Source organism: Schistocerca gregaria, chromosome 7 (genome assembly GCF_023897955.1).
Source record: "Schistocerca gregaria isolate iqSchGreg1 chromosome 7, iqSchGreg1.2, whole genome shotgun sequence".
Lineage (NCBI taxonomy): Eukaryota > Metazoa > Arthropoda > Insecta > Orthoptera > Acrididae > Schistocerca > Schistocerca gregaria.
This window is the reverse complement of record NC_064926.1, coordinates 316,427,353-316,441,018: the sequence shown is the minus strand read 5'-3', so window position 1 is coordinate 316,441,018 and position 13,666 is coordinate 316,427,353. Positions and strand designations below refer to the sequence as shown.

The window sequence follows — 13,666 nt, the reverse complement described above, 5'->3', positions numbered from 1 at the left end:
ACAGTGTTGAGGATCAGTGGACCAAGTTCAAAACCATGGTACAATATGCGTTAGATGAGTATGTGCCAAGCAAGATCGTAAGAGTTGGGAAAGAGCCACGGTGGTACAACAACCGAGGTAGAAAACTGCTGCGGAAGCAAAGGGAACTTCACATCAAACATAAACATAGCCAAAGCCTTGCAGACAAACAAAAATTACGCGAAGCGAAATGTAGTGTGAGGAGGGCTATGCGAGAGGCTTTCAATGAATTCGAAAGTAAAGTTCTATGTACTGACTAGGCAGAAAATCCTAAGAAATTTTGGTCTTATGTCAAAGCGGTAGGTGGATCAAAACAAAATGTCCAGACACTCTGTGACCAAAATGGTACTGAAACAGAGGATGACAGACTAAAGGCCGAATTACTAAATGTCTTCTTCCAAAGCTGTTTCACAGAGGAAGACTGCACTGTGCTCCCTTCTCTAGATCGTCGCACAGTTGACAAAATGGTAGATATCGAAGTAGACGACAGAGGGATAGAGAAACAATTAAAATCGCTCAAAAGAGGAAAGGCCGCTGGTCCTGATGGAATACCAGTTCGATTTTACACAGAGTACGCGAAGGAACTTGCCCCCCTTCTTGCAGCGGTGTACCGTAGGTCTCTAGAAGAGCGAAGCGTTCCAAAGGATTGGAAAAGGGCACAGGTCATCCCCGTTTTCAAAAAGGGACGTCGAACAGACGTGCAGAACTATAGACCTATATCTCTAACGTCGATCAGTTGTAGAATTTTGGAACACGTATTATGTTCGAGTATAATGTCTTTTCTGGAGACTAGAAATCTACTCTGTAGGAATCAGCATGGGTTTCGAAAAAGACGGTCGTGTGAAACCCAGCTCGCGCTATTCGTCCACGAGACTCAGAGGGCCTTAGACACGGGTTCACAGGTAGATGCCGTGTTTCTTGACTTCCGCAAGGCGTTTGACACAGTTCCCCACAGTCGTTTAATAAACAAAGTAAGAGCATACGGACTATCAGATCAATTGTGTGATTGGATTGAGGAGTTCCTAGATAACAGAATGCAACATGTCATTCTCAATGGAGAGAAGTCTTCCGAAGTAAGAGTGATTTCAGGTGTGCCGCAGGGTGTGTCATAGGACCGTTGCTATTCACAATATACATAAATGACCTGGTGGATGACATCGGAAGTTCACTGAGGCTTTTTGCAGATGATGCTGTGGTGTATCGAGAGGTTGCAACAATAGAAAATTGTACTGAACTGCAGGAGGATCTGCAGCGAATTGACGCATGGTGCACGGAATGGCAATTGAATCTCAGTGTAGACAAGTGTAATGTGATGCGAATACACAGAAAGATAGGTCCCTTATCATTTAGCTACAAAATAGCAGGTCAGCAACGGGAAGCAGTTAATTCCATAAATTATCTGGGAGTACTCATTAGGAGTGATTTAAAATGGAATGATCATATAAAGTTGATCGTCGGTAAAGCAGATGCCAGACTGAGATTCATTGGAAGAATCCTAAGGAAATGCAATCCGACAACAAAGGAAGTAGGTTACAGTACGCTTGTTCGCCCAATGCTTGAATACTGCTCAGCAGTGTGGGATCCGCACCAGGTAGGGTTGATAGAAGAGATAGAGAAGATCCAACGGAGAGCAGCGCGCTTCGTTACAGGATCATTTAGTAATTGCGAAAGCGTTACGGAGATGATAGATGAACTCCAGTGGAAGACTCTGCAGGAGAGACGCTCAGTAGCTCGGTACGGGCTTTTGTTAAAGTTTCGAGAACATACCTTCACCGAAGAGTCAAGCAGTATATTGCTCCCTCCTACGTATATCTCGCGAAGAGACCATGAGGATAAAATCAGAGAGATTAGAACCCACACAGAAGCATACCGACAATCCTTCTTTCCACGAACAATACGAGACTGGAATAGAAGGGAGCACCGATAGAGGTACTCAAGGTACCCTCCGCCACACACCGTCAGGTGGCTTGCGGAGTATGGATGTAGATGTAGATACTGCATGCATCTATTTCTGCAAGAATCAATGGATTTACACAGTAGGCAGATACATATCCGCATAAAGTTTTCAATCTTTTTGGTTTATCCTACAGCTAATTTTATCAATTTACAGATGTGGCATCCTACCATATAGTCAATTTACCTGTTTCCACATTTAGCGCATTTCGGCTAACATTTATGCAGACTATGCTATGACATCGTTATTTTATGGATTATGTATGTATGGCGAATGTGTATGTACAACGTATTTAGGACATAAACTTGAAGTGTTTGTTGCCTAATTGACAGGTGTGCGTTGCGTAATTGTGATATATTTGAGATATGTTGTTGTTGTCTTCAGTCCTGAGACTGGTTTGATGCAGCTCTCCATGCTACTCTATCCTGTGCAAGCTGCTTCATCTCCCAGTACCTACTGCAACCTACATCCTTCTGAATCTGCTTAGTGTACTCATCTCTCGGTCTCCCTCTACGATTTTTACCCTCCACGCTGCCCTCCAATGCTAAATTTGTGATCCCTTGATGCCTCAAAACATGTCCTACCAACCGATCCCTTCTTCTAGTCAAGTTGTGCCACAAACTTCTCTTCTCCCCAATCCTATTCAATACCTCCTCATTAGTTACGTGATCTATCCACCTTATCTTCAGTATTCTTCTGTAGCACCACATTTCGAAAGCTTCTATTCTCTTCTTGTCCAAACTAGTAATCGTCCATATTTCACTTCCATACATGGCTACACTCCAAACAAATACTTTCAGAAACGACTTCCTGATACATAAATCTATATTCGATGTTAACAAATTTCTCTTCTTCAGAAACCCTTTCCTTGCCATTGCCAGTCTACATTTTATATCGTCTCTACTTCGACCATCATCAGTTATTTTACTTCCTAAATAGCAAAACTCCTTTACTACTTTAAGTGTCTCGTTTCCTAATCTAATTCCCTCAGCGTCACCCGATTTAATTTGACTACATTCCATTATCCTCGTTTTGCTTTTGTTAATGTTCATCTTATATCCTCCTTTCAAGACACTGTCCATTCCGTTCAACTGCTCTTCCAAGTCCTTTGCCGTCTCTGACAGAATTACAATGTCATCGGCGAACCTCAAAGTTTTTACTTCGTCTCCATGAATTTTAATACCTATTCCAAATTTTTCTTTTGTTTCCTTTACTGCTTGCTCAATATACAGATTGAATAACATCGGGGAGAGGCTACAACCCTGTCTCACTCCTTTCCCAACCACTGCTTCCCTTTCATGCCCCTCGACTCTTATTACTGCCATCTGGTTTCTGTACAAATTATAAATAGCCTTTCGCTCCCTGTATTTTACCCCTGCCACCTTTAGAATTTGAAAAAGAGTATTCCAGTCAACATTGTCAAAAGCTTTCTCTAAGTCTACAAATGCTAGAAACGTAGGTTTGCCTTTTCTTAATCTTTCTTCTAAGATAAGTCGTAAGGTCAGTATTGCCTCACGTGTTCCAACATTTCGACGGAATCCAAACTGATCCTCCAGGAGGTCTGCATCTACCAGTTTTTCCATTCGTCTGTAAAGAATTCGCGTTAGTATTTTGCAGCCGTGGCTTATTAAACTGATAGTTCGGTAATTTTCACATCTGTCAGCACCTGCTTTCTTTGGGATTGGAATTATTATATTCTTCTTGAAGTCTGAGGGTATTTCGCCTGTCTCATACATCTTGCTCACCAGCTGGTAGAGTTTTGTCATGACTGGCTCTCCCAAGGCCGTCAGTAGTTCTAATGGAATGTTGTCTACTCCGGGGGCCTTGTTTCGACTCAGGTCTTTCAGTGCTCTGTCAAACTCTTCACGCAGTATCGTATCTCCCATTTCGTCTTCATCTACATCCTCTTCTATTTCCATAATATTTTCCTCAAGTACATCGCCCTTGTATAAACCTTCTATATACTCCTTCCACCTTTCTGCCTTCCCTTCTTTGCTTAGAACTGGGTTGCCATCTGAGCTCTTGATATTCATACACGTGGTTCTCTTCTCTCCAAAGGTCTCTTTAATTTTCCTGTAGGCAGTATCTACCTTACCCCTAGTGAGATAAGCTTCTACATCCTTACATTTGTCCTCTAGCCATCCCTGTTTAGCCATTTTGCACTTCCTGTCGATCTCATTTTTGAGACGTTTGTATTCCTTTTTGCCTACTTCATTTACTGCATTTTTATATTTTCTCCTTTCATCAATTAAATTCAATATTTCTTCTGTTACCCAAGGATTTCTAGCAGCCCTCGTCTTTGTACCTACTTTATCCTCTGCTGCCTTCACTACTACATCCCTCAGAGCTACACATTCTTCTTCTACTGTATTTCTTTCCCCTATTCCTGTCAATTGTTCCCTTATGCTCTCTCTGAAACTCTGTACAACCTCTGGTTCTTTCAGTTTATCCAGGTCCCATCTCCTTAATTTCTCACATTTTTGCAGTTTCTTCAGTTTTAATCTACAGGTCATAACCAATAGATTGTGGTCAGAGTCCACATCTGCCCCTGGAAATGTCTTACAACTTAAAACCTGGTTCCTAAATCTCTGTCTTACCATTATATAATCTATCTGATACCTTTTAGTATCTCCAGGGTTCTTCCACGTATACAACCTTCTTTCATGATTCTTAAACCAAGTGTTAGCTATTAAGTTGTGCTCTGTGCTAAATTCTACTAGGCGGCTTCCTCTTTCATTTCTTAGCCCCAATCCATATTCACCTACTATGTTTCCTTCTCTCCCTTTTCCTACACTCGAATTCCAGTCACCCATTACTATTAAATTTTCGTCTCCCTTCACTATCTGAATAATTTCTTTTATTTCATCGTACATTTCTTCAATTTCTTCATCATCTGCAGAGCTAGTTGGCATATAAACTTGTACTACTGTAGTAGGTGTGGGCTTCGTATCTATCTTGGCCACAATAATGCGTTCACTATACTGTTTGTAGTAGCTTACCCGCATTCCTATTTTCCTATTCATTATTAAACCTACTCCTGCATTACCCCTATTTGATTTTGTGTTTATAACCCTGTAGTCACCTGACCAGAAGTCTTGTTCCTCCTGCCACCGAACTTCACTAATTCCCACTATATCTAACTTTAACCTATCCATTTCCCTTTTTAAATTTTCTAACCTACCTGCCCGATTAAGGGATCTGACATTCCACGCTCCGATCCGTAGAACGCCAGTTTTCTTTCTCCTGATAACGACATCCTCCTGAGTAGTCCCCGCCCGGAGATCCGAATGGGGGACTATTTTACCTCCGGAATATTTTACCCAAGAGGATGCCATCATCATTTAATCATACAGTAAAGCTGCATGTCCTCGGGAAAAATTACGGCTGTAGTTTCCCCTTGCTTTCAGCCGTTCGCAGTACCAGCACAGCAAGGCTGTTTTGGTTAATGTTGCAAGGCCAGATCAGTCAATCATCCAGACTGTTGCCCCTGCAACTACTGAAAAGGCTGCTGCCCCTCTTCAGGAACCACACGTTTGTCTGGCCTCTCAACAGATACCCCTCCGTTGTGGTTGCACCTACGGTACGGCCATCTGTATCGCTGAGGCACGCAAGCCTCCCCACCAACGGCAAGGTCCATGGTTCATGGGGGGCATGGGGGGGATGTTGAGGAAAATTAAAAAGGAAGTGCAGGTCACTCGAGTCCTCATAACGGTTGGAAGGCTCTCAGCCATGGCTCCAAGTGATCTAAATTTTGTTTTTAACCTTCCCCAATCTATCTCTCATTTACCCCCATGGAAGGGACCAACAGTTGCAAAGGCTACGACAGTTTCTTGTACTTTTAAGTATGTTATACATAGTACTACGAATTTCACGTCCTCAAAATATGTAATGACAAGTCATTCTGTCTCACAACTGTACATAGTTGGTTCTGTAACAAGAGAGTTCTAAAGCTGAGCCACAGTCTTCAGCTCTCTGTTTCTGCATTTATTGACTGTTCAATGCTTCTCTTATATAATGACTGAATATCTTTTTGGCTGATTCTCTTTTCTTAAAACATTACTCGTATTTCATTATTGGAAGGAGCAGTCAACATTGGTGAAAAATCCAAAAATGGAATTTACTAAGTATACTGGAATGAACTGTAGCCTGTAGTGTTAATTTGCATTGTATACATGTTTTATATGGCTACTAAATCTGATTTGGGGACAAAAATTGTCACGCAGTGCACCCAGTGGTGGATGGCGGTAATCACATCATTTGGTGCACCTTATGTGCACAATGTCCTCTTCATATATGCAACGATACGAACTGTTTCAGAGACAAACTGGTGTCAACATTAATGATCCTATGTAGGTTTTTCTCACGTATTTTGATGATGTCACTCATCTTCATTATAACATTTAGGTTGAGACTTTTTACAATTTCATAATGGCAGCACTGGGCCTTGAAACAGAGTACATTTCACTGCAAAGTAGAACATGGTACTCCTCCCAGAAGTTTCAGTACTGTCTATGTCTATTACTTTTAGGACTTGTTGGATATTGGTGTCACAGTACTCTCGCTTGACTTCTGGAATGAGTCTGAATGTCTGCTGGTGGAAACTCTCAAGCTTCCTACTGTCTTAGCTACAGAAACCCAAGTTGCACAGCTGTATGGTACTGTTGAAATGACAACAGTTTGATACACAAGCTTTGTGTATAGCCAGTTTTTTATTACCAACAGCTCTATGTGTCAGTTTTCTGAAGCCTGCACAAGGTACTTAAATCTTCATTCCCATCTCCCTTGCAAGTAACAAATGAAGATACATCACTAGCTATCAATAAACAGGCATATAAAAAGGATGATCAATTGCTTACCTTTCAGACAATAAATTTCACCAGAAAGAGGGGAAACATTAATATGAGCAGTGGTTTCTCTATCCTTTAAGGTTTTTTTATAAAAATATCTATGGCAAAATAATCTCCCACTGCTGCACTACTGAGAAGCTCTAAATTTAGAATAATAAAGGCATGTATAGCTCTAAATTTAGAATAAAGAAGGCAAGCATGAGGATAAGTTCTTCACACCAATTAAAAATGTTTACCACAATGTTTTCACTGCAAATTACTGAAATTGTTACAGGAAGCATATGAAAATTTTATGTAGCATGCAGTTTAAAGAATTCTGTATATTACCCTTCCATTTCACTTTCTATTTTTCTTTTCCTGAGTTCAATGATCTCAGGTGTTTCAAGGCCAGCAGGTATTGATGTTATGCCAGAAGGAGTGATAAGACCTTCAGCTGGTGTAACAAGCCCAGTTTCATCTTCTTTCTGCCGTTCTTCCTCGTCTTCATCTTCGTCTTCATCTTCACTTTCTTCCTCAGATTCCGATTCCAATTCTCCCCATGTTGTTCGATCAATTTCTTCTTCATCATTATTTGCCTGCGAATCCTGACTCTGAACACCAAAAACGTCTCCATAAAGAGGCCTTCCCGATTCATCAACAGGGGGTTTTCCCCAACCACCTGCGTGGTAACCAAAGGAACATCCATCCGGTATAGGAGCATTTAAGCCTGGTATCTTGAGGTTGGGATACGATGGTGGTGGTCCATATGTTTGCATGGCAATGAGCCAAGGAGGTGGAACTTTGTGAGCGTTATGGCCTACATGCATGCCCAATGGAGTTCGTAGCTCTTCACTCAAGTCACCTGGTTTTTTTTCTTTCAGGCGTGTTTCAAACTCCTTACCCTCATAATATAAGTCTCCGTGGATTGACATCCTAGGTTTCGTTTGCCACTTAAAAAATGCATCATGGAGTTTTTGGTAGTCAATATCAATTTTTCCAAGCTTTGGACGGGCGCGTTCTCTCATTTTCGCTTTCAATGTTCGTTGGTCTTCCTTCTCCTGTAACGCTGCACGCATCTCCATAATTCCTGTCTTTTTTATGAAGTCTGGCAGATCAAAAGGTGGCTTTTCTATCCCTCTTTTACCTTGTAAATACTTCCTCTTAAAGATATATATGTGGTGAAATTGCGGCGTATGTGGTGCACGTACGTCTTGACACCATTTTTACCAATTTCCGGTTTTGATATCCTACCAAACTGCGAGTTTCCAGCTTTAGTGTTCTACCACTTTCAATTGTGAAACCAATACTACTGAATTCCTATCAATTTAAATGTGCGATACAGATGACAGTTACCAGACTCCACTACTACTGCAAGTTTAACTGCTAGCACTTTATAAAATGCAAGTTTATGTGTTGTTATTAATTAATAGGTTTGAAAAATAAGAATAATTTTATAGGATATCTGCCAGCATTGGATCAGGGCGCTTTGGACTGCGCACATTTGCTGCTGTGTCTGTGCTACTGCGTAGTCGAATCACAAAAGGTCTGATAGGTCGGGAAGGCATCCTGTGGACAGAGGCTGCTGCTGCTAATGAGTCGGGAGTACATTGCAGGGCACAACCATATCCTGATCCAGCACTAGGCCAGACTCTGTAGCACTAGCAACAAATCCTTAGCATAAACCGCTAAATATATAGTGCCTCTGGAGAACAAGTAAGAAATTCCAGCAAAGCCTCCGCGTGGTACTCGAAACAATTTTGACATCACGTACGCCCACTCACATGTTGCAGCGTTGTTTCGCGTATACTGCAGAAGTTTCACTGGGAAGGTCTTAAACATCTTCCATGCAGTCCTGATGCCTCTTCATCCGTTTTACATGTTGTTGGAGTCCTGACGAAAGGCATCAGTGACTGTCAAGTTGTTTCGGAAGAAAAGGTGCATGCCTGGGTACAATGATCTTTCTGTACATAACCGCATTTCCATGAAACCGTCTTGCCTCACAGTGCAATACATGTATTACCAGTTATAGCGATTACTTTTGAAATAATAACAAGTTTTCTTATTTTTCCGTATCTACCTCGTTCTTGTTTAACTGACCCTTAGACCTATGGACGCACACCCAGTGACACACAGGGAGTACCAATAAGAACGAAATTACAGTTCAGAACATTCGCACTCTTTTCTCTTACACATTATAAGAGGGAACCATTCAACATAATAAAACAAATGCATAGAATTGGTCATCTCTAAATAAGAACAACCCCCCTCCCCCAGGGGATCCAAAACTCATTGTGGATACGTGTGTGGCGAACACAGGACTCCGAGTTCGTGCAGCTCTCTTTCCTTTCCGGGCTGCATAACTTCCCTTTCTATATCCTTCCCTGTCCTTGATCCTCCCTCCCCTCCTCTTCTTCCCTTCCCCTTCTTCCTCTCTTTGGGAGTATTTCTTTCGCCTCTCTCCAACGTGGTTTATCTTCTCTTATCTCTACAATGTAAAGTATCTATCCTTACTTTGCCTTCTTCTCCACTACAGCGTTTGAGAATTCTTCTCTTCTTTTCAATTCTTTGTTCCTCCCTTTTTCCTTCTTTTCTCCCTGTGCGTCTCTGAAGGCCAACCATGTGTAAGCGTGACGGGGGTAACGCGTAATTCCCCACCCCGGGTAGATAAGTAGGACACTTACGTACCCCTGGTAAAGGCCAGGCCCAGGGAGGGGTAATTACCCTAGCTGGTACCTTCTGAACATGCTGACCGATCCCTCCCTCCGTTTCTCGGGAGGTGTGACCTGAGGTGTGGCAATCACTTAGGGTGAGAGTGCCCTTAGAGAGGGCCCCCACTAGGAAGGAGCACTCCATCAGAGAAACCGGTAATCATGGGGGATACTTTCACTATGGTTTCTTCTACTACTACAACTTCTGCCCACAAGAGAAAGCTAGATGAGTCTCAGCCACAGAAAAATCAGTGGCGAAGTTCTTAGTTGGTTCTCTGTCTGACAATGGTCGAGATTTCTCAACAGTCAACCCTTCCATTATTCAGAAAGGTGTCGAAGCAACTGCAGGTCCTGTGATGTCTTGTGCCTGGTACGATATGACACCTTGTTGTTAGAAACAGACGGTGCCTCCAGGCACAAAAATTGCTTAGAACTTCACTGCTACACACCTTCCCTGTCTGGGTGAAAGTACACCATACTTTAAACTCATTGCACGAGGTGGTTTACATAAGATCACTCAACGAATTATCAAATGAGTACGTTCAAAATTACCTCTCTGATCAGGGAGTAACAGCCATACATCGATTAATGAAAAGGTTTGAAAAGGAATAGGTTCCCACACGCACTCCCTTCTTCTTGACATTTGATAGAATTCAACTTCCATCGAACATTAAAGTGGGATTAAGGTAATTTCAATTCGCCCTTACATGCCCAATCCTGAGCGTGGCTATCAGTGTCAGAGGTTTAATCATACCATATGGCCAAATGAAATACCTATGGCAGGGATACCCTGGAGGGTGATTGTCCACCCCCATCCCCTCGTTGCTTCAACTGAATGGACGACCACGCTGCTTCCTCTAGAGATTGTCCCATATTTTAAGATGTACGAATTATTCAGGAAATCTGATAGAATAAAAAGGTGTCTACCTTTGTTGCTTCGTCAGTTATTCACCAGTAGAAAGGCCGCTGTGCTCCCCATGGTTAAATATGGCACTGCCCTCATCTCTCAGCAACCTACTAAGGAGGTAGCCATGCAGACTTGCGATCTCACCTTTAGCGGCAAGTCGTCAGATGCGCCAGCCCAAAGATCGCCCTTTCAACCTCCGCACTATCACCCACTCACTCTAAGGCTCAAGTTTCATCGGGTGCTGCTAAATTATGGGCCCCAAAATTGGATGCCTGGACTTTTAAAAAATAGGCTACTCATGAAGATTTTTTATGTACCCAAACCTCACAATTATCAACTCCTCCCTCATCTGATCGTCCTGTTTCCAAGAAGGCTCATAAGAAAAACAGTTTCTCTCCTTTCCCGCCATGGCGCGTCTCTTCTACAGCGCCACCCAGCAGTAGCCACCCTCGGCCGTCTTACACGTCATCAAGATGCACTGCTGGTGGCTGATCAACTATCAGAACGCTGGCGGTAGGAGCGGCCCCTGAACAACCTATGGATCAGGATGTTCTGTCTCTGGCTGAATGCCATTGCACGCCGTTGGCCACGATCTCTCAGCTGTCGCTGAGTTGACAGCAACTATGGTGAGATTTTTCTTTTTTTCGTCCATCCAATGTCAATTATCCATTGGCATATCCACGAAATTCGCTCCAATCGGGATCAACTGTCGATCCCCTTACTGTCCTTGTCCCTGGTCATCTTCTGTCTTCAGGAAACAAAGGTTCGTCCCCAAGATCGCTTTGTCTTCACTCATTTCCAATCAGTCCAGTGTGATCTCCCCTCTGTTGGTGGCGTTCCGGCACACAGGGGACTTATGATTATTCTCCGTGATACATTCCATTATCACCAAATCCACTTACACAGTCCCTTACAAGCTGTCACTGTACATCTTCCCTTTTCTGGATTCACTTCTCTTTGTACCATATACATTCCATCATCCACACCAATGGCAAGAGCCGATCTCCTTCATCTCGTTGGTCAGCTTCCACCTCCCTATTTGCTGGCTGGGGACTTCAACGACCACCACCTGCTTTGGGGGTTTCGGCGTCCTCGTCCGAGAGGCTCCCTATTGCTTGACCTTCTCCACCAAGCAGATATTGTTTGTGTCAACACTGGGAAACCTACATTTTTGTCTGCCTCCACGTCAGCCTACTCTCATTAGGGCCTATTGGTCGCTGCTGTTCAGCTAGCTCGGTGGTTTCAATGGTATACTCTTGCTGATACACACTCGAGTGACTATTTTCCATGTGTCCATCGATTGCAGTCACAACTGCCATCTATGCACCCAAGACGCTGGAAGTTTCTCCAAGCCGATTGGACACTTTTCACCTCACTAGCAACATTTGATGACCGTCAATTTCCTTGCATCGATGATCACGTCACTCATGTCACGGAAGTTATTCTTACATCCGCGGAACGTTCAATATCTCGTACCTCCCCTTTATCCTGACGCCCCCAGTTCCTTGGCGAAACGAGGGGTGACATGACTCAATACACGAGCGGAGACGTGCTCTTCGCGTTTTCCGCTATCATCCTACGTTGGCCAACTGTACCCGCTTTAAGCAATTACGTGCGTGATCCGTCGGATCATACGCGTTAGCAAGAAGGCAAGCTGGAATTTCTTTACCAGCTCCTTTAAGGGCCCTTTCACACTGGGACACTGGTGACGGTCGCCAGTGATGGTCATTGGTGACTGTGGTGAACACTCTTGGGTCACTGGTGTTCGAAACCGCACGTATTGCCAACTAATTAGTTAGTGAAATGGACTCGTACAGGGGTAGCAAATAAATTTCGCTAGCCTTTTATAGTTCGAAAAATAAGACATTACATTTTAAAAAAGAACATACAACTTACCAATTTTGTTTTTCTTATCCATGCTCTTCTCATTGAAATCAGGCACAAACTGCGTTATATTTTTTCCTTGGTGGAACGAGGCTTGCCGTGACGCAATACACGAGCGGAGACGTCCACTTCGCGTTTTCCGCCATCATCCTACGTTGGCCAACTGTATCCGCTATAAGCAATTACGTACGCGGTGTCGTCGGATCATACGCGATGGCAAGAAGGCAAGCTGGGATTTCTTTACCAGCTCCTTTAAGGCCCCTTTCACTCTGGCACACTGGTGACGGTTGCCAGTGATGGTCACTGGTGACTGTGGTGAACACTCTCGGGTCACTGGTGTCCGCCACCGCAGGTATTTACAACTAATTAGTTAGTGAAATTTCGCTAGCCTTTTGTGTTTCGAAAAATAAGGTATTACATTTGATAAAAGAACATACAACTTACCAATTTTGTTTTTCTTATCCATGTACTTCTCATTGAATTCAGGCATAAACTTCGTTATAATTTCTTGCCACGCACTCGTTTCCATCAGTTTGTTGCTACAGTCATCGCTTTTCACATCCAAAATAGCAGGAAGGCTTTCCACTTCACTTACAAAATCTACCGTGTTAATCAAATCTAAACTCATGGGTACAGTGTGTACAGTACAATGTTCAGTGAATATTTCGCGTCACTGTCTCAAAAATGATTACCTGTCGGTTGGCAAATCTGCAGCGCTGTGTCTGTGATCAGTGTTCCAGTGTGTACACTACAATTCAAAGTAATGCATGTACAGCGGAACTTCTGTCAGCACAGTGACCTTATCCATCACCTGTGGCGAGGCTGAGTCACTGCTGGGTCACAGTGGCTTGATGAGGCAGTGTAGTGTTCCGATGTGAACTCTCCAGTTCGCAAGAATGTTTCTCTGTCGGTGACCGAGACTGATGACCGTCACCTGTGTCCCAGTGTGAATCGGGCCTAACACCTTGCCTAATACCTTCAGTCCCTCATCAGTTGTTTGGAGTCGAATTCGACGGATATCTGGCACATCCAGTTTTTCCTCAACTTCTGGGCTAACTGTCACGCTGGATACCTTAGCGCACCCAGTCTCAATCTCTAACTCATTGGATCAACACTTTGCTGAGATTTCGAGCCCTTCTAATTACCCACCAGCTCTTCTCCCAAAATGACGAGCACCAGAAGAGCGACCTCTTGCGTTTTCCTCTCAAAATCGCGAAAGCTGTAATGCCGTTTTTTCTGTGTGGGAACTCAGACATGAAATCTCCGCCTTTAGCTCTTCTGCTCCTAGACCGGATGGTATCCACGTCCAAATGTTGCTGCATTTATCGTACCGTAGTCTGTCCTACCTCCTTCGCCTTTATAATCGACT

At 43.3% G+C, this 13,666-nt stretch overlaps 1 protein-coding gene across 1 annotated transcript; it reads right to left on the bottom strand.

Annotated features, from left to right (window-relative positions):
* Nucleotides 1–7,142: 7,142 nt before the first annotated feature.
* LOC126282378 (splicing factor 3B subunit 2-like) lies at nt 7,143–12,925 on the bottom strand. Its single transcript, XM_049982036.1, has 2 exons — nt 12,742–12,925; nt 7,143–8,008 (listed from the first exon to the last, which is right to left on the bottom strand). The coding sequence occupies exons 1-2, from the start codon at nt 12,923–12,925 to the stop codon at nt 7,143–7,145; spliced, it is 1,050 nt and encodes a 349-aa protein (XP_049837993.1).
* Between the last annotated feature and the right edge of the window lie 741 nt (nt 12,926–13,666).

Coding starts and splice junctions, on each gene's coding strand:
- LOC126282378 (XM_049982036.1), bottom strand. CDS start 12,925: ATGAGTTTAGATTTGATTAACACGGTAGATTTTGTAAGTGAAGTGGAA. Junction 8,009..12,741: donor GGATAAGAAAAACAAAATTG/GTAAGTTGTATG, acceptor AATGGTGTCAAG/ACGTACGTGCACCACATACG.